The 22,370-nt window shown below is 38.8% G+C and overlaps 1 protein-coding gene across 1 annotated transcript; it reads left to right on the forward strand.

Annotated features, from left to right (window-relative positions):
• Positions 1-5,882: 5,882 nt before the first annotated feature.
• Positions 5,883-20,871, forward strand: LOC311097048 (uncharacterized protein; the record flags this gene model as incomplete). Its single annotated transcript, XM_084136510.1, has 10 exons — positions 5,883-6,113; positions 14,959-15,181; positions 15,269-15,391; positions 17,009-17,214; positions 18,135-18,230; positions 18,312-18,542; positions 18,642-18,664; positions 19,031-19,170; positions 19,309-19,351; positions 19,910-20,871. The coding sequence occupies 10 exons, from the start codon at positions 5,883-5,885 to the stop codon at positions 20,046-20,048; spliced, it is 1,455 nt and encodes a 484-aa protein (XP_083992636.1). The 3' UTR covers positions 20,049-20,871.
• Positions 20,872-22,370: the final 1,499 nt, after the last annotated feature.

Below are 22,370 nucleotides of genomic sequence, written 5' to 3' on the forward strand. Positions count from 1 at the left end.
AAAAATGCAAGTCACAGAAAAATATCAAAACCAATGTTTGTTTTGGCCTTTGGATATTGGAATTAACAAATCTTCCAACCTGACAGGTGACTTGATTTCCTTATGGGATGGTTCTGATTGACTGATAATGAGAATTTAATGAGCTAATAACAGTTCAAAGGTAAACTGAATGAAAACAAGATTGACCAAAAGACTTTGAGCAGACACACCTGTGAATGCGCATTTAGTTTACGTAGAATCTGTTACTCAGTCGACAATAGCAAATGTTTTGTGATGCTTATTATTTTTGTTTGTTTATTACTATTAGTGATGCACATTTTTGGAGAGCGGCTGTGGATGTGAAGCTTTTTTTTTTTTTTTTTTTTAAACGAGTTTAAACCAGATTATTGCCTGGCTGAAAGTGAAACTTTAAATCAAATTTTTAAGTGAAGGGGAAAAATGGCATCTAGATTTTTTTCTGCTGAGGATTTCTCTTGTCCGGTGTGCTGTGATATTTTTAGAAATCCCATCATTCTGTCCTGTAGTCACAGTGTCTGTGAACATTGTATTCAGAGGTTTTGGGGATTAAAAACATCTAAAGGATGTCCAGTTTGCCGAACAGTGTCTTCATACAAATATCCTCCAGTAAATTTGCCTTTGAAGAACCTGTGTGAGAGTTTTCAACAGCAGAGAAGACAGAAATCTGGATCTGGAGTCTGTAGAGATCACAAAGAGGAGCTCAAACTCTTCTGTCTGGATGATCAACAGCTTGTGTGTTTTTGGTGTGTCGAGACTCCAGAAAACACGCCAGCCACAGATTCAGTCCTGTAGATGAAGCTGTCGCAGATCGTAAGGTCAGATAACTAATGTCAAGTCAAGTCAAGTCAAGTATATTTGTATAGCGCTTTTCACAATACAGATTGTATCAAAGCAGCTTCACAGTATTAAATTAAAATAATACAACAAGGTTTGTTTCTAGTGGAATTTATTGATTGATAAAATAAAATTAAATATCCCCAAATATCCCCAACTGAGCAAGCCAAAGGCAACAGTGGCAAGGAACCGAAAAAACTCCATCAAGTGACCTAATGGAGAAAAAAAAACCTTGGGAGAACCCAGGCTCAGTCGGGGGCCAGTTCTCCTCTGGCGTTTATGAACTAGAGGTCGGATTTAACTGTAAGATTAAAAGTATTATATGAATGCCTGGCTGAAGAGATGCGTCTTTAATCTAGTTTTAAACTGGGAGAGCGAGTCTGAGCAACGAACAGTATCAGGAAGACTATTCCAGAGTTTTGGAGTTAAATGTGAAAATGCTCTCCCTCCTTTGGTGGATCTGGATATCCTAGGTATGACCAAAAGCCTCGAATTTAGTGATCTTAAAGAGCGCGATGGATTATAGGGTGATAGAAGATCCGTTAAATAGACTGGAGCTAAGCCGTTTAGGGCTCTATAAGTCAGTAGCAATACCTTGTAAATAATACGGAACTTTATAGGTAACCAATGCAGTGATGATAAAATCGGTGTTATATGATCATATTTTCTTGATCTAGTAAGAACTCTAGCGGCTGCATTTTGGACTAACTGTAGCTTGTTTATTGAGGATGCAGGACAACCGGCTAATAAAGCATTACAGTAATCTAGTCTCGAGGTCATGAATGCATGAACTAACTTTTCTGCATCGGAAACTGATAGCATATTACGTAGCTTAGCAATGTTTCTAAGGTGGAAAAAGACTACGATGTCAAAGTTGTATTGTGAGAGGTTCTGTGGGCGGTTTTTTGAACCGATAAGTATTACCTCTGTCTTGTCTGGATTTAATAAAAGAAAATTACGCGTCATCCAATCTTTTATATCTTTAACACATTCTGTCAATTTGGATAATTTAGCGTTTTCATCCGGCCGTGATGAAATATAGATTTGAGTGTCATCAGCATAACAATGGAAACTAATTCCATGTTTCCTTATAATATTTCCAAGTGGCATCATATATATTGAGAATAATAGAGGGCCCAACACAGATCCCTGCGGCACTCCATAGTTTACTGGAGTTATGATCGATTTTTCTCCATTCAAATAGACAAAATGGTAGCGGTCTGATAAGTATGATCTAAACCAGCTTAATGCTTGTCCTTGAACGCCAGTATACTTTTGTAGTCGATCTAAGAGTATGGTGTGATCTATAGTATTGAACGCAGCACTTAGATCAAGTAAAACTAGTATTGAGATACAGCCTTGGTCAGAAGCTAAAAGTAAATCATTTGTGATTTTAACGAGCGCGGTTTCAGTGCTATGATGCGGCCTGAATCCAGACTGAAACTTTTCATAGATATCATTTTCTTGTAAGAAAGAGCCCAGTTGAGCGGACACAACTTTTTCTAGTATTTTAGACATAAATGGAAGATTTGAAATGGGTCTATAATTTGCTAGATTATTATGATCTAATTGTGGTTTCTTAATGAGAGGTTTTATAACTGCCAGTTTAAATGTTCTTGGAACATGACCTAAAGATAAAGATGAGTTTACTGTTATATCAGTGGGCAGTGTTCAGAATGATTGTGAAGGATGCATGTTTAGTGTCACTGTGACTTTATTTTAATAAGCACCAGTGAAAGATTGAACTAAAAAAAAAAACACACTTTGCCCCTGTAACTTCTAAACATATTTTAAACTGTAACATGTATCTGGGCTGTAGCGACTGGACCGATCAGAGACACAATTATTTGTTATATTGAATGCAACAGACCCCTCACCCAACAATAAAACTAGGTGCCATGGTGTATGTGAACACCCCCAAAAGGCAGAAAAGGCAGAACAAATAAAAGACAGTTTTACAGCCCAAAGGAATTTAGGGCAAGTTCGCTCTCAACTGCATTCACTATTGAAACAGACACAAGCCCAAAATGACTTTTTTCCATTAATTCATAGACAAACCTTTCCATGAATGAACATGCACATCCCCAGGACATTGTTTGTATTATTACTGTTTTGTATATTGTCTTTTGTATTGGATACTGCATGCTTTATCATTGAACCGCTAGTTAATGTAACCATGCTTCATGTCAAAATTATCCTCGTTTAACGCCCTTATAACACACTCTAAAAAACACTGGGTTAAAAACAACCCAATTTGGGTTGTTTTCAACCCAAGGGCTGGGTAAAATAGGACAGAACACATGTTGGGTTAATTTTACCCAGCAAATTGGGTTGTTAATTTAACCCAGCATACTGGGTTGATTCATTTTTTACTATAGTACTAGCTTTTTTTTAGTTCATACATGAAATAATGTTTACGGATTAACTTAAATCCTCTAAACTTAAAAAATAAAGGACCTCACTTTACTCAGAAGTGCAGCTGTGCAGCCGGAGGAAAGTTACAACCAGTTTTTTTTTTTTACTTTCCAACCCAAAGGACTCTACCAACCACAGCCGAGTCAGACTAACATCGCCGAAGTTCGTCATTCTTTACTCAACCTGGAAGAACATGATTTCGACTTCACCACCATCAAACTACTGAACCATCGAGACTTTTCATCTGAGACTGCATTTTTTGTATAAAGTATATCACAGTATAAAGAGGTGGAATGTATTGGTTGAGATTACTGAAAAACCCACTCCGGGTGTCACGCTGAAAAAACTGCACTACTAGGTGGCCATCGGGCAATGATGCCGTGTCTGCAATCAGATACAGATACGTTGACGTGTTGAAGGCCCTGACCAAAATTTCACTTACCAGTTAAACGGCAGATGAGCGCAATGAGTCCATGGCTTTGATAAGCTGGAAAGATTTGACTTCGTTTTTATTGTAGTCCTTCAAAGTGAAGTTTTGGAACAGATCAATGTTATTTTAGAAATGCTACAGGTGAAAGATGCTGATCTTTTTAAAGCTACAGAATTACTTGACACTGCCAGGTTGAGTTGACAAGGTTCAGGGAAAATTTCGAGGAGGCAAAAGCAACCGCACAATTCATGGCTGAGAAGTGGGGAGTGAAACAAACCTTTGAAAAGGAAAGAATTAGAAGGGCAAAGCGCCATTTCGATTAATTTTGTCAGGATGAGCGTTTGGCTAATGCTGAAAGTTACTTCAAGGTAATTGTTTTTAACGCTTGCCTAGACATCATAATTTCCCAGCTGAGTCTGCGATTTCCAGCTTTGCGATCAGCTGCCGATTTGTTCAGAGTGGTCCAGCCACACATACTTGCAACTGAGGAGAAGAACGCGATATACGGGGCACAGAGGTTAGTGGTGAGATACAACAAAGACTTGTCTCCAGCCCTTCCACAACAACTGATCGCCTTTAAAAGACAAATCTCTGGGATGACAACAGTTCAAGACCAGTTTTTTGATTGTTGAGAACAACTCCATCACATCTAGCTTCAGTGACATGTGCACTAGTTCTCTTTCTTAGAGACATTAACATGCCTAAGACTTTTGCACAGTACTGTAGGTTCCAAGCGTTGAAAAAATGGGTCACCAAATTACTTGTCTGGCCTTAAAAATTAATAATACAGAATTTTTTGTCGCTTCCGCATATCCATGTGAACTGGAATCATTTTGACAACGTTTTATCTGTACGTTTTATATCTGTAACATTTTATATGTGTGAGCAAGTGACAGATTCAGCTTATTTATAATGTAGGCTAAGGGGCGGGGATTCAGATTCTAGAGAGCGTTTGATTGGACAGAAAATCTAATGAGAAGCTGAAGTGCAGAGTGATGTCATCAAAATCAGCCTTACTGTGCAGCCTTCGACTGAGAAGCAGAACTGAGTTTTTACTTTTCTATTGCACTCTACACTGACAGTGATAACCATAGCAATGGAGGGGCCAAAACATCTAAATAGATCACCACCACTTCTGAATAAGAAACAATATCAAGTCTATAGACCTAATGCGCCAGATAAATGAGGGTGTCGCCATCTTTAGAATATTTTCTTTTAACTTCCATTTTTGCGGTCGCTCTGTATATTTCTATGGCAACGCTGTCCATGAATAATTAGCTTTTGAAGTGGATTTACTTAATGTAAAGTTAACAAAAGTTATAATGAGGACTGTAATGTTTAAAGCAGATGACTTAACAAATGTTAGTCGACCGGGAAGATTTTAAAACGAGTCGTTCATTAATAAACATGCAAAATCGCTGTGAAAATACAGACCGGAAGTCAATAGACAACAAGCGCAGCGCTGAAAAGGGGCGGGGCTACATAAGGTCTATAAAACTCGTCAAAACTCGGCGAAACACAACAAGCGGATCGGTGAGAACACTCGTTTGATCGGCACACACACACCCGGACATTTGACTGCACATCACAGTTTTGACATTAGTGATACTGCTTTCAATCGTAATGCAACGGAACGGTCTACAGGACAGAAATTAAGCCTTTAAATAAAAGGGTTATGGAGCTGTTTGTCATATAAAAGAGTCTTCACAATGACAGAAAATAGAAATGTCACAATATGACACTGTGCATACGTTTTATAAAACATAATTCAACATATACAGTAAAATAACACTTTTCTAATTGCCCAGTTAAAGTGTTAATTACAAACAAATTACTAAATGCTAAAAATGAATAAATGTAAATGAACAAAAATTAGACTCAACGGATTAGTGTTTACAGTAAGCAGCTCCAGTTGTCTTCCATCTCGCTTCACTAAAGATACTTCTCTAAGCAAGCCATAGAGATATTGAATTATACCTAGACTTGCAGAAATGTCCAATTATTGGGTCCAGTTACAAAAACATAAATGCTATTCCACCGACACTTCACTTGTCCCGTGTGCTTGGACTTTTTCGTAAATCCTGTTGTTCTGCCCTGCAGTCACAGCATCTGTTCAGAGTGCATTCAGACATTTTGGGAAAGTAGAGGATTTAATGAATGTCCCATTTGCAGAAAAATATCCCCAATGGATGATCCTCCAGTGAATTTGGCTTTGAGGAACCTGTGTGAGAGTTTTCAACAGGAGAGAAGACAGAGATCTTCATCTGAGGGTGAAACGGTCTGCAGTGTTCACAAAGAGAAGCTCAAACTCTTCTGTCTGGACGATCAACAGCCCGTGTGTGTGGTGTGTCGAGACTCCAAAACACACACCGACCACAGATTCTGTCCCATAGAGGAAGCAGTGAACATCAATAAGGTCAGATAAATGATGTTCAAAACATTTTATTATAAATCAATAAACATCAATAATGTTCACAATGACAAATATATAAAAAATGACTTTGAAACTGTGTTTTGAGGTTTATGTGAGTCCTGAAACCAAAGAGCTCTTGATTTGGAAGCACACAAATACATTTACTAATTTCTTTGTCTTTAAACATTTCTCTGCTTTTTTTCAAGCCTAAATCAGATCTATGTGTATGATCAAAACTTTATTTTACTGAATTGTAAAACTGATATTTTTCTGGTATTTCTGGTGTTATCAGATTGCATTATAATTTACAGGGAGTGGTTGAATATAACGTTCAGTTTCGTTTTACTGAACTATTAGTATGTAGCTCATAGTTTCCTTTCTGTTCTCATGGTTTCTTAGAAACTACTAAGATTTGCATTGCATTTACAATCCTGACTCAACTTATTAGTTATTAGTGTTTACAGTGAGCAGCTACAGTTGTCTTCCATCTCGCTTCACTTAAGATACTTCTCTAAGCAAGCCATAGATATATTGAATTATAATACCTAGACTTAGATTTGTAGAAATGTCCAATTATTGGGTCCAGTTAAAACATAAATGCTATTCCAGGACTTCACACAACGTTCCCTTTAACGCTGTGAAGGTCCTGCATACTGTCCATTTCCAGTCGCTTTTTTTTTTTGCCTTCATAAATACATGTCTGTTAGTGCTATTAATGTAGTGTATTCTCTCATTAATTTGCATATGTGTTTATTAACTTGTTAATTCACGTTTTGTTTAACAGTGATCCGTGAGCTGAGAATGAAAGATAAGTGATTGCATTGAACTTGGTTCTGATAGCACATAATAATAAATATAACTTTCATTATTTATATTTCCATTCTAGATCCAACACAGAGGTCATTCAAAGGAACTTTTTATAATTTACAGTTGTATTAATCAATTCTGAGGAACACACAAACATTTAGGCACGATATGTAATGGGCAAATGAGGATTCATGAATGTAAAGTTCAAGTCCGGTCATAGCAGCTAATAAAGTACATAAACGATTTCTATTCATCCCACACCTAGCTGTCACATCACGAATGAGGAGAAACCAGCTGTGAACACCTTTAATAAGATCATGCACAGATGAATCATTTCTCTGAACGATGAGCACTGAGTGTATGTAATGTGAGTGAATGTTGTTCTAGGTAAAGTTATGTTGAAAATGCAAGCATTCCGGATTGCTTCCAAAGTTTTCCCATGATGCAGCTTTATTCATTGACATTGGTTGCAATTTTACTGCAAATTATCAGTGGATAACTTAAATGCAGATCTGTTCCTCGCACAATGCATCATATGATTTCTGAAGACTTGCACGATTCATATGGACTGCTGTTATGTCTTGCTGTTATGATTCTTTTGATCGCTTTTGGAGATCAGCAGCATCCGTCCTTCATTGTCCTTGTGTGGAAAGGTACATCCGTCCACGAGTTGCTACGAGTTGCGTGGACATCTAAGCCCAACATCTCTTTGGTTTTTGGGGGGTTTTTTACAAATTGTTTGACTCAATAATGGGGAGCCTCCAAGTGTTTCTTTGACATGGGCCTCCAAATTGACCTATGGCTAAGCCACGCCCCCTCCACTCATTCGGACAAACTGATAATTTAACAATTGATAATTTTTGGAGACAGAAAGATTATATATCATCTCGAAGTTACCAAAAGGGCCTTAACTATGCATTGGAGGGTTATATTAATAATTTTATTGTTGAGAAGGTCGATAAGCTGCAGCTCCAGACAAAGATTTACAGTTCACAGTGTAAACGTTATAGTTTGGTGCTATTTCGCTTTAAACGCTCGCTTTATACGCGCGTCCTATTCGCTTTGGACGCGCGAACGGTGCGTGTCCACTGGCACGGTGCGAGCGGCGCGGAGCAAGCGTTTTCAATTCATTCCTATGGAAGTCGAGCTTCACGCTCGCGCATTGCATTTTGGGATTGACAGCGGACCGGAGAAAGCGTTGAGAGCGACCGAGAGCGTCAAAAGGTTGGGCAGTTCTCGACTTTATGCAAATATCAAGCGAAAAACGCGGTCGGCAGCCAATTGGTGTGAGGTTCGGGATGTGACGTCTGTTTTGAAAGTTTAAAAATATGCAAATTGTGCCGGAGTTTATGCTGGATTTAGTGCGTAAATCATTTTGTTTACAAATTAAGACACTTTGCAGTTGTTATATATGTTAAAGATTTTATTTTGGATGTGTTCATTGTGATTATATTGGCTGGTTTTATAAAAGTTTATACAATTGAAAGGATCTTTGTTTGGTGCATTTGGAAACAAAGTTGGTCTATTTCTAAATGTAATCGCGTGCATCTCTAATAATTATACTGTGTGTGTGTTGTAAAAAACAGAGATTAAACACACTCGCAACAGACACACCCCAAAGCGGAGGCGTTATAGCGTTGCCAGCAGCACTGAGCGGAGTTTTGCCGCTGTAGTCCGCTCAGTGCCACTGGCAACGCTGTAACGTCTCCGCTTCGGGGTGTGTCTGTTGCGAGTGTGTTTAATCGAAGTTTTTTTCAACACACGGACAGTATAATCATCATTTTAAACTCTCTTCGATTAAACACACTCGCAACAGACACACCCCAAAGCGGAGACGTTACAGCGCTGCCAGCGGCACTGAGCGGACTTTTGCCGCTGTAGTGGACACGCACCGTAATGGATTCAAAATGTTCAAGCGTCGAACTAGACGAGATACGTGCGAATTTGACGCTCTATTCGCGTTTGGTGTGAACACAGCATGTGTGTGTGTCAGAGAGAGAGAGAGGCGCGGGCGCGATCGAACAGTGGAAACTTAAGAACATACTCCATCATTTTGTTCAGCTAGAAGCTAACTTAGGCTAACGTTAGCTTAACGTTACGTTAAAGATAACGTTCAAATACGTTGTTGACTTACCTTAGAACAGATGTAGACATCCTTGTTTAATTTATCCACGTTTAGTTGGTGGTGTGGTCTAAGTTACCGCATAACTTAATCCAGAGCAGACACTTATCTCGGTTGAGATGTGGCTTGGGAAAGGGTAAAAAATACACACCGTAGCCCAGCCTCTCAGGATACCTAGTGTCGGTTTTGCATGTACCCCATGCACACCGTTTGACCATTTTAAACTTAAAATGACAAGAAAAAACATATAAAAATGAATGAAAACTGACTAACTGCAATGCATTTCAATGGACGTGGAAGCAGAGCACATGTCCGAGTGTATTGGGTTAGCTATGCGCACTGTGATTGGCTGGCGTGGCTTAGCCATAGGTCAATTGCAAAGGCCGCCCCTGGATACACGGGTTTCAGACACAAGGGGCTTATGGAGTTGATGTGAACTAACATCTAGAATAACAAAAAAATGGGCCATATTATGGTCTATAAAGAATTATATTATTATTATAATAAGTCACAGTGGCTTGAGGATTCAATTTCATCTCTGATCTCTTTGCGGATGATGTTGTCGTGCTTGCCCCTTCAGACCAGGACCTTCAGCATGCACTGGGACGGTTTGCAGCCGAGTGTGAAGCGGCTGGGATGAGAATCAGCACCTCCAAATCTGAGGCCATGTTTCTCAGTCGGAAAAGGTTGGCTTGCCCACTTCAGGTTGGTGGAGAGTTCCTGCCTCAAGTGGAGGAGTTCAAGTATCTGGGGGTCTTGTTCACGAGTGAGGGAAGGATGGAACGGGAGATTGACAGACGGATCGGTGCAGCTTCTGCAGTAATGCGGTCGATGTACCGGTCTGTCGTGGTGAAGAAAGAGTTGAGCTGCAAGGCGAAGCTCTCGATTTACCGGTCAATCTACGTTCCTACTCTCACCTATGGTCATGAGCTGTGGGTCATGACTGAAAGGACAAGATCCCGGATACAGGCGGCCGAAATGAGCTTTCTCCGCAGGGTGGCTGGGCGATCCCTTAGAGATAGGGTGAGAAGCTCGGTCACTCGGGAGGAGCTCAGAGTAGAGCCGCTGCTCCTCCACATCGAGAGGGGCCAGCTGAGGTGGCTCGGGCATCTGTTCCAAATGCCTCCTGGACGCCTTCCTGGGAAGGTGTTTTGGGCATGTCCCACCGGGAGGAGACCCCGGGGAAGACCTAGGACACGCTGGAGGCATTATGTCTCCCGGCTGGCCTGGGAACGCCTCAGTGTCCCCCCGGAAAAGCTGGAGGAAGTGTTTGGGGAGAGGGAAGTCTGGGCATCTCTGCTTAGACTGCTGCCCCCGCGACCCGGCCCCGGATAAGCGGAAGAAGATGGTTGGATGAATAATAAGTATTCTTCTTTTTTTTTACTAAAAATTCAGTATATAACTGTAGATGTAAATCTTGTTTTTCCTTTGCGTTCCTTTGCATCAGGCAAGTAGATGGCGATGTCACTTTGTGAAGAAACACTTCACACTTATAGGGCCCTATTTTAACGATCTAAGCGCGTGGTCTAAAAGCGCAGGGTGCAAGTATACATAGGGAGTGGGTGCGAATCCTAGTTTAACGTTGGGAGATGCAAATGAGCTGCTGCTCTCGGCACAGAGGGCGGAGCTTCAAGAGCTTGTGTCCTTTTACCTCACACACACATGCACTGAACATTTCAAAACTTTTAGCCTTTTATGTTCAAACCGGAGTCAGACAATGATGGAGAGACTCAAGAAGAAGTGACGACATGTAGAAGCAACAGGACATTTCTGAATGGTTAGTTGATGAATTTATGTAGCTGATGTGTAGTTATCTTCTAGTCATTGATTAGCATATTCTGTCTTGATAATCTATAAATCGTGTTCAGGGGGCGGGGCTTATGTAAATTCTAGGGTGGGTGATGTCACTAACCCGGGAGGAATGTCCTGTAGTCTCTACCAGTCGTTTGTTGTAGTCCTTAAAAAGCAATTTCTTTAAAAGCAAATATCTCCCTTTGCTTTGAACTTTGAGCGTTGTAACTTTGCAGATGTTGTTTATGATCAAACAGAAACATTACACACTAACTAAAGTTAGAAAAGTGAAATTATAATCAACCAACCCTTTAAATAAAAAACAATGCGCCTGAAACCACCTCGTTTTCAGACCAGCACGCCTATGGGCGCATAAATGGGCGCAAATTGTTTAGATACAGAACCGAATGAATCACATTTGTTTGTGTAGAATTTAGCTCCTCCCACTTTATATAGAACGAGAAACACCTGCTAATCTACTTTTCTAGTTCATATATTACCTGAAGCTCAGTTTTGTATGCTCATTTTCCCTTCTGTGGATGTGAAGCTTAAAACTTTAAAGTCAAACTTGGAAGATTGATTTTTGACCTGTAAAATGTCATCTGACGTTTTTTCTGAGGAGGACTACATTTGTCCCGTGTGCATGGACTTTTTCGTAAATCCTGTTGTTCTGCCCTGTAGTCACAGCATCTGTTCAGAGTGCATTCAGACGTTTTGGGAAAGTAGAGGATTTAATGAATGTCCCATTTGCAGAAAAATATCCCCAATGGATGATCCTCCAGTAAATTTGGCTTTGAGGAACCTGTGTGAGAGTTTTCAACAGGAGAGCAGACAGAGATCTTCATCTGAAGGTGAAACGGTCTGCAGTGTTCACAAAGAGAAGCTCAAACTCTTCTGTCTGGATGATCAACAGCCCGTGTGTTTGGTGTGTCGAGACTCCAGAAAAAACGCAGATTCTGTCCTGTAGATGAAGCTGTCGCGGATAATAAGGTGATGTTGATTTATTTATTTTTTCTCCTTCTTCTTCTAAATGATCAGACATCATTAGTTATTTACAGACAATGGCCAGTGACTTAAGAAAAATTTCCAGCCATAAATATTTTTTACCAGCGTCGTTCAGGTTTGTTCACGTTCATGTTTTCACAGCATCCCTATTGAAAAAACACCTATACCAAAATGGATTTAAAATACGTTTATTTCATACTAAGTATACTACAAATCCATTAACATATTAACAGGCACATCGCTTTAGACTTACTGATATAAATATGATAATTAAACTGTATTTGGAGTATTTTTTTAATGCACAATGACATTCTTATCATTAAACCTAAAATGTGGCTTTAATATCACTATTAGTAAGGATAGTGTTTAAATGCAAGATATTTAAAGTGTACCTAAAGTATGATTGCAGTAGTTCCATTTTAACACAATCAAATACTGAAATATCTTTAGTTGGACCTCAGCACTATTTCTGGGTAACTAAAGTACAAGTACAAAAGTAGTTCCAATTTAGCAGACTTTAAGTATATCAATGTAGTTTACCAAAAGTACAATTGCAGGGTATTTATATTAGGTAAAAAATATGCAAATGTATTTGTAGTATACTTATACATAAAATAAATGTATTTCAAATACATTTTGAAATTGTATCTTATTATTGTATCTTGATATCTTTGTTAAAATTCATAAAAATGTTACCGGGAAACTGGCGATTGATACCGTTTCATATACTCGTCAACGTCAATAAATATAGATTAATTTATTATATTTTTATAAAATGTATTAAATAAATATAGGCTAGTTATTAAGAATATCTAGGCCTATCTAGATATCTATCTATCTATGAATGATAGTAAAAAAGCCCACCCTGCCAGCCCACCCTTCTATAGGTGCCTAGAACCGGGCCTGGCGATGTCCACACTAGTAGTCCAGGAGACCCATCTCTGGCTCAACCTGGCCGATATGAGGGAGGCAGACAAGTCTTGGTTCCTATACTCCCCCATTTCCCAGGTTGGGCTCTTCGGCAACGTTTACCCCTTTTCCACCAAGGCAGTGCTGGTGCCAGTTCGGAGCCGGTGCCTACTCGTGAACCAGTTCTTTGTGTTTCGACAGCCAAAGAACTGGTTCTCGGCCAGGAAAATTGGTTCCAAAGCGGCACCAGCTCTTGGACTAGAACCATTCTTTTACCACGTCATGCTTACGTCGGGGGCTGGGGGCGGGGTTATTGTCGAACTTCTTCTTGAACGTTAGCTCCGTCTATAGTAATCCAGACGAGCAACACAAATGTGTTCTAAACGTCTTCTGACCCCAATATAGGATCGCAAAGCCAGGAGAAACATTTGCAGAAAGACGATGTAGTCCGCCATTATAATTGTTATGCTTGAAGTTGGCGAAAGCTAAGACGTATGGCAACGTACACAGTGATGTATTCGCAGGGCTCTCTAGTCAGTGGAAAAACAAACAGGTTCTGAGAAGGTTCGCAAGTTGAACCAACTTTGAACCAGCACCGGTTCCAGTTCTTTTTTGGTGGAAAAGGGGTAGTTGTGGAGAATTTTGCTCACCAGAAAGGAGCTCTTCGGGAGATGGAGACCACACCACTCCCTCCCGGGAGGAGAATACTGTTTTTGTTTCTGGTCCGCCATGTCCGATCAGTGTTGAACTGCTTGAGTTGCTTGAGTTCAGTTGGCAGTTGGACTTCCTCGGCATCAGGAGGCTTACGCTGGGCGTTTAACTTGGGATCCCAATAATTTGGCACGTTGACAGAACGTCCCGTCGTCACCATTGTTGGACCACCGCTGACCACGGGGCTCTTGCTCGGCTCCTCAGCGAAAGACAAATGGTGCATGCTTCCTATTTATACCCGCTCTGCATGGCGGAGCGTGAGATGCAAATCTCGCACGTCAATGTGCATTGGCTCGTTCTGTTAATACTCAATGATAGGGCTCCCTGGCGCAATCCCAATACACCGGCACGTCAATGTCACGTCTCCATTCCCTCTTTCAGGGAAAGAGGGTTACATCATAGACAGTAAAATAAATGGACACATCGACCCCATTGGATTCAACGGAGAAAAGTGAAGTCAATTAGACGCTCTCACTTCCTGATGGCTGAGCGTACTGCACAGACTCAAACTGCGCTTGACGACGTAGATGTGACGTGAGCAACCCGTCTGTCTTCTAGTAGCTGTGCCAAGAGAAATCTGAATCATTCCCTTCCGAATCTTGCATGAGACGGAGAGTGTGAGTAGGAGCTGTCCATGAGCTAGGAGCAGGAGAAACTTTTGCTAAGTATTCTGATTAATTATTTTGTCATTTTGCCTCCACGTCCCCCCGATTGCCCGTGAGCTTCTCCTCCTGTCCATACGGTAATTTCTCTACTGTGCGACAGAGAGTCGCGTGATTATGACGCAATCGTTTGCCTATTTTTACAAAAAATGCTTCTACGGGGCCATAACGTAAGATACAAGGTAATGAAGCCTTTTATACATTGTCGTGTTTCTTTAGAAATAAATAATGAACAAATGGAGTCTTTAAACGCCTCAGATGTGAAGTTATTCACTGTCAAAGTGACGCCAAAATGAATGGGAGTCAATGGCATGCTAACAGCAGGTGGGGGTCCGCTAATCAATGGCGGCCCCTGGGGAAGCTTCAGTTTTTTTCTGAAACATTACCCCCTTGGGTTACATCTGTACCCGAGACATTATTCAGATTAATGTATCATCAGAGTTATAAAACAAGGATTGGTTGGATTTTTGTTGCTGCAGTCTGTAGGACATTGAACAATGGTGATTTGTGGGGGTCACAGATATTTATAATAATTTCGACCCAACTCTCTCCCTCCAAAAATATCACCTCCATTATGCTATCTAAAATACATCAAAGAAATGAGGCAACAACCTAAAAATTAAATATCACTTAATAAATCAGGTGTAAGACATTATTTTTAAAATGATTTTGTTTCAGGCGAAACTTAAAGCTGCACTAAAGCCCTTAAAGGAGATACGGAGAACATTTGAGAATTTCAAATTAAGGTTTGAAATTTATTTAAGATATTTGGGGAATGCATATATTGATATTGATCTAATTTGGGCATAATATATTTGTGTAAAAAATTCTTTAATCTTAGATTGATGCAGAACACACAAAGAAACAGATTAAAGATGAGTTTAAGAAACTTTACCGGCTTTTACATGATGAAGAAGCGGCCAGAAGAACAGCGCTGAGAGAGGAAGAGGAGAAGAAGAGTCAGATGATGAAGAAGAAGATTATTATAGAGATTTCATCTCTCAGAATCACAATCAGAGACATCGAGGCGCAGATGAAGGCTGAAGATGTTTCACATTGCAAAGGTTTGTTTGTTTCTCTTTGTGCTTCTGAACTCAAACCATCAGCATCTCTGACTCTTGAATGTTGTTTCAGAGCCCAATATATTCCAGATCCAGACCCCAGTACAAGTGTGACGATCACTTTCACAGATCACCTGACCAACCTGAAGCTCAATGTCTTACAGAAGATGCAGGACAATGTTGGTAAAACTGAGTTTGACCGAATTAAACAATGTGAGTATCTATGAGTATCTGTTCTCTGTTAAGCAACAATTATATATATTTTTTAGTTCTAGTACAATTTTTTATTTATGTGTGTGATTGCTATGCTCAGTCTTTAGATGCTCAAATATGCCAGTCTAAACGCTCAGCGTGTGGTTTGGTAATAGCACGGTCTATGACAGACTTCTTCTCAAATTTGCTCTATTTCGCAAACGAAAAAAGTTCCAAACAAAGATTCGTTATGAAATGAATCTGCATTTTTAAATGATTAACTGACCCATTCATACTTGCTTCGTTCTTGAATAATTCAGCCGTTTTGAACGAATCGATTGAATGACTCACAAGGCCTCTAGTAATTCAAGTCAGAGCTATTTGTTCGCCATTGTTCGCCACAGAGCTATTTGTTCGCCATTGTTCGCCACAGAGCTATTTGTTCGCCATTGTTCGCCACAGAGCTATTTGTTCGCCATTGTTCGCCACAGAGCTATTTGTTCGCCATTGTTCGCCACAGAGCTATTTGTTCGCCATTGTTCTCTTCCCGGCATTTCAGAGAAAGTCGACTGTTGAAGGTTCCTCCTTTTGCCAATATCTGCTTTTGTGTGTTACTTTTGTGTCAATAATAAAGATACTTTTCTGAAATGCAATTTGTAATCTGTTGATGTAATGCACTTGAATTGAATTGTAATATAATACACTTGTAGTCTAATAGCAACATTCATGCTTAAGTATAACAAAATGGGGATAAAAGTACAAATGAAATATACTTCAAACTATTTGTTTCTACCTTACACTATAATAACATTGCACTGTAAGTACGTGTCTATGATGTTTAGGTTGTAATTGAACTTCACATCAAAAACATTATTATTGTCATAGTGGGACACTTTAAAAGCACTAAATATAGTTAGGAAGTGCATTTGTAGATCACTTGAAATATTACAGAGGCATACTAAATTAACATAGTTTATAGTAATTATAAGTATGATAGCAGTATGCACAAAATGTACTTATGTACTATAATTTGCGCTGCAATGCCCTTTTAAGTGTATTTCCATTAGAATGGCGATACAATGCAATTGTACTGTAAGTGTGCTTAATTGCTCATGAATCTTGATTTTCATTAGTGTATTTTAGTGCACTTGAAGTTTAAAAAAATTTGTTCCATTTTAGTATACTATTTACACTTGAAGTGTAGTCAAATACATGTTAAGTTTAAGTTAATACATGATTGAATACACTTAACTATACTTGGATTTGACGAAAATAGTACAAAATGTAGAAAATATACTTGGTACACTTTATTAAAGTATATTTTTAATAGAATTCTTTTTCACCTGGGATATTTTTGAGAGTACTGGCTGTGGATGTGAAGCTTTTTTTTACTTAACTGAAAGTGAAACTGTGAAGACTGACTTTGAAGCTATAGTTTTAAGTGATTTGAAATGGCGTCTCAATCTTTTGCTGAGGAGGATTTATCTTGTCCGGTGTGCCGTGACATTTTTGTAAATCCTGTTCTTCTGTCGTGTAGCCACAGTTTTTGTTCAAGCTGTATTCAGAGGGTTTGGGAAAATAAAACACTTAAAGTATGTCCGGTTTGCCGAACAACATCTTCAAATGATCGTCCTCCAGTAAATTTGGTTTTGAAGAACCTGTGTGAGAGTTTTCAACAGGAGAGCAGACAGAACTCTGGATCTGGATTCTGTAGAGATCACAAAGAGGAGCTCAAACTCTTCTGTCTGGATGATCAACAGCCCGTGTGTGTGGTGTGTCGAGACTCCAGAAAACACACCAACCACAGATTCAGTCCTGTAAATGAAGTTGCCGCGGATAATAAGGTCAGTTGATGTTTAAAACATTTGATTGAATTATCAAATACCAATAATTATCAAAAGATATTTTCACATTGACAGAAATACACATATAAAATAATTATTGGTGTGAGTTTATTAACACTCAAAACATTTTGGAAAGATATGAGTACACTCTTAGAAGAACATTTTCTATATAAAAGGTTTGATTAGGCGCTTTATTGAACCTTTTTGGCATAAAGTATTCTTTAAAACTGAGTCAAGAACCCTAGAGTTCTATATAGATTATTTAACCTTTTTTCTAAAAGCAAGAAATTAATATATGTTTTTTAATCTGTAAATGATCTGAGACCAAAGAGCTGTTGATTTAGCAGCACACAAAACTAAAATTGTATAGCATTTTAGTTCTGTGAGTATAGCAAGATAGTTCTGTGAGTATTTCCAGGTGTGTCTTGTTTGCCTGTATTGAAACTTGTTTTTCTTGTGTTCCTTGTTGAGTCTTGTCCTTCTGGGATGTAATGTTTGTTGAGCTCATTCTGTTCTCTGTTCTTCATATTTGATTACCGGTTGTTTTTCCTTGTAATACAATTCACTGCATTTTGGATCCAGCTCTCCTTCATTTTTGAGTTATCTCTGCATTATAGATAATGAGTAGGCCTAAATGATTTATGCATTACAGCAATAAGAATTTGAGAAATAAGCTTAACTGACAAGGGAAAAAAAAGTCCTTTTAAAAAAGTCTTATTTCTTTAGAATCTAACACAAAATGATCTAATGTTTGCTTTTAATATTTCATTTTAGTGCATCATCAGATTAAGATGTAAAATGTTTTGAGTAGTGCATCTGTCAGCGCAAGTATATTCCCTCCACTGTCTGTACTATATTAAGTGAAAAAGGGCAAAAACATACATTCTTTAATAAACACTGTTTTTGTTGTTTTCTTCCAGGAGATGCTCAGAGCTTTACTGGAAGACTTACAGCAGGAACTGAGAACATCTGTGAATCGTGAACAGAATCTGTGTAAAACTGCTGAAGATATTAAGGTTTGAAATAAACAATGTGATTAATGCAATTCTGGAAGTGTAGATGTAGAGTTTGGCCAATCAGGTTGTCTTTAATTTCAGTTTCACGCTCAAGGCACAGAGAAGCAGATTAAAGAAGAATTTGAGGAACTTCACCAGTTTCTACATGATGAAGAAGCGGCCAGAATAACAGCGCTGAGAGAGGAAGAGGAGAAGAGGAGTCAGATGATGAAGAAGAAGATTGAAGAGAAGAGCAAACAGATTTCATCTCTCAGAATCACAATCAGAGACATCGAGGAGCAGATGAAGGCTGAAGATGTTTCATTCCTGCAGGTGTCAATTAATCTTCATTATTCTCCAATGATATGAATGTCAATTTCAGAGATTAAAATCAAACTCAGTTTGCCTGAATTTCTTTATTTTTCTTTACAGAACTTTGAGGCCACATTGCAAAGGTTTGTGTTTGTTTGTCTCTGTGCTTCTGAACTCAAATCATCACACTCTTAGAAGAAGAGGTTCTATATGGAATCTTAAAGGGTTCCGTCAGACGCTTCTTATATAGAACCTTGTAGAGGTTCCCATCATTTTATGGATTTAGTTTGAAGTAACCCATTCATTAATTCAAGTATTTAAATTGTAGAAATTTAACAGCTTGTAAACTTTATTACTTAAAATTTAAACAACCAATTAAACATGAGCATAAAATTTCTAGATATTTCTCCTTTTTGGCATAAGGGGTTCTTAAAATTGAGTCAAGAACCCTAGAATTCTATATCTCTTTTTCGATGAGCAGCATCTCTGACTCTTGAATGTTGTTTCAGAGCCCAATATATTCCAGATCCAGACCCCAGTCCAAGTGTGACGACCACTTTCACAGATCACCTGACCAACCTGAAGCTCAATGTCTTACAGAAGATGCAGGACAATGTTGGTAAAAGTGAGAATGACAGAATTAAACAATGTGAGTATCTATGAGTATCTGTTCTCTCTCTTCAGCTTCAGACTTCAGATCTTTCTCATCCTGTATCTCATTTCATGCAGATGAAGGTTTCTGATGATTCAGATGATGAATTTAATCTATATTATCGTTTTCCAAAAGGTGGAGAGGACAGCAGAATGAATAGAAGAGGCTACCAGAGAAGGCAAGCATGTGATGTTAGGGTTAGGGCTAGGGCTAGGGCTAGGGCTAGGAGTCATGATAGATCAGATGATGAATATAATCTAGATCAGGGGTTCTCAACATTTTGCAAGCTGGCCCCCCCCAAAGCTGGTCAATTGCAGTTGGTCAGCTCATTCCGCCGCATCCCCTGCATCCCCCGCATCCCCTCCCCTCCCCGCCCCCTACTCCGCCCCCTACCCCGCCCACCCACACCACCCCGCCCCCGCCCCAGCTCCCCCTCCCCTCCCTCCTCTCTCTCCCCTCCCTGGTAGCACCAGACTTCTAATGTGAGCTTGCAGGCATTATTATTATTATTATTATTATTATTATTATTATGAGTAGTAGTAGGCCTATTATCATTACTAGGCTATTATATGAGGTTACATGCTTTATTATTATTATTATTATTATTATTATTATTATTATCATTACTAGGCTATTGCTATAATTGGGAATTAGCACCAGACCTCTGATATGAATTTATGGTTTATTATTGTTATTATTACTAGGCCTAATATTAGGCATCTGCATTTTTTTACAGAAGCTTGCAGGTAGGCGATGTTAATGTGAGACCTGAGCCAGCTTTGCCTTGCAAAGATCCTCAATTCTTGGCGCAATGTCTGATAAATATAGCCTCAAATCATCATCAATTTGTGCACGATTGCGGTATTTCGTTTTGAGTGCAGTCATTTTTGAGAATCCTGCCTCACACAAATATGTCGACGCAAAAGGGAGGAGAATCTTCAAGGCGACGTCACAGAGGTGCATCAAGGATCAATGCAGGCCAGAATCTTCAGCTGAATAAGCTGTTCCTGCATATCAATTGACAGCTCGTTTACTGTGCACAATAAACACAAGTTATAATATTTAAATAATTAGTAGGAGTTTTAAATGATTTTAAGTCAAACCTCTGAAATTTGAAAATGAAAATCATTAAATAGGGTGTGGTTTGTTTTATCATAAATTGTTCTTTTTTTAGTTTAGTTTTAAGTTTTCATTTTACAAATTGTCATCTGAAACAATAATCAAGTTCAGATGTAATTTGGGTGTTTTGAATAATTTACTCTGTAACTTAGATATTTATATAAGATATTTTATTAATTGTTAATTATGAATTTGGGGTTACAGTTCTGTCATAAGTTGATATTACACTTTTCACCTTAAGTTGCATTTAATTCTATAATGATTCTATGCTATATTTGTTCATGCGATTTTCTATGTATTTCTTTTATATAAATTCAATTGCAAAGATATTCTTTATATTGATAATAAACATCTCAATAGTAAACGTATAGCCTAGATGTGTATGTTCTGATTTAAATCTATTTAATATTTACTGTATTATAATGACCATCAGATCAGGTATGTCAGTGAAAATGTGTTATCTAATAGAAACAGTTGTTTCATTGATTCTCACAGTCATCATCACTCTATTATCATACCTTGGCTTGTTGTACTGATCATCACTGAGTTCTAATGCGCATTAAAATAATTTCTGCTCTCATCTTAATGTGTCAAACTTCCGTTATCAAGTTGTCCCCGCCCACTGAGTCCATCAGAACTGACTGACATGTAAACTGGCCAATCATCGATAAGAAGTAATAATAAGATCCAACCAATGAGATTAGATCTTTTGGATTTAGTTATTTAGATGTCCTGAATTCCTTGGCGTGTACTTTATGAAGGACTAAAAATGACAGAACGAAAAATAAATAAATAAAGTATAAATAAATAAATGCAGAAATAATAGTGAAAATAAATACATTTTGGTAATATAAATGGCTATTTCTGTATTTTTACATGTATTTATTTATGCATTTCTATTAGTGGTCGACCGATATATCGCCAAGACCGAATTTATAAGATATATCGCCATTTTTGAAATATCGGCATCGGCCGATAAGTTTTTCTGATTGGCCGATGTGTTGGAAGCGGGACTTTTATTTTGACGGCGCTCCAGACTTTTATTTTGGCGGGCGGCGCTGAGAACACCAGCGCCAGAAGAGAATGGCAACGGCAGCTCCTCAGATCACACAGAGCTTACTCACATTCTCCGTCTTCATTAAACGTACAGTATGGGATTTTTTCGCCACTAGGGGTCGCTAACCTATTTACAATAACAAAGGCGTAGTTTGATGACGCAACATTTGCTAAGAATTATGGATCTTGTCGTCAACGTCAAGCCGACCGATCTAATAATGTTTATGGATGACTGAATACATCGATGTTTTTGTCATGACTGTGATATGAAGCAGTTCGGGATTGCTAAGAGACAGCTATCAGCTCCAAACCGCTCCAAACGCGACGCGAGTCCCGCGGATATAAAAGGAATATGGACATTTTTATTCTACCGAACTACACGCAGAATTACTACTCACAGGTCAGTTTATTAGACAAATTAAACTTGTGAGGTAACACAGCGCTGTTTCACTTGGTCTAACATTAAACTATCACACTAAACTGCATTTGAATGTGTTGAAATGTAACTTACGTGTTAGTTTGTCTGTATGAGACTAACGTTAGCAGTAACGTTAAGCTAGATCAATATTAGAATAACATACAGATCATATTCTGACATTTTATCATTGTTGAACTATATAACATTGATTAGTTTTATGTAAATGTGCTCAACTGTTTAATAAAGTACATGTAGGAGTGGTCGAAGTCTCGGACGTGGAGCTCTCGTTTGTATACTGTCTATGGGAGCTTTCGGCATCTCGAAAACACCGCGCTGATATTGATTCTCGTTTTAGTTCTTTTTTTATCCAAAGTCTGCTTGCCATGGTCCATAATGTTTGAACGAAACAACAACAGCGTGCAGATAGACATTGCGAACTACAGTGGTCCACGTCTGTCGTCTTGGTTACTATCAGACGGCTCTGGTTCATAGCTCTGGTTACCATGGCAGCAAGAGCGGAAACCAGGGACAACGCGGATATGACGCCATTGACTGCGACATAACGGAAATAAAGACACTGTCCGTGTCTTCGAATTAAAATATT

The sequence above is a fragment of the Abramis brama genome (assembly GCF_963993115.1).
Source record: "Abramis brama genome assembly, chromosome: 15".
NCBI lineage: Eukaryota > Metazoa > Chordata > Actinopteri > Cypriniformes > Leuciscidae > Abramis > Abramis brama.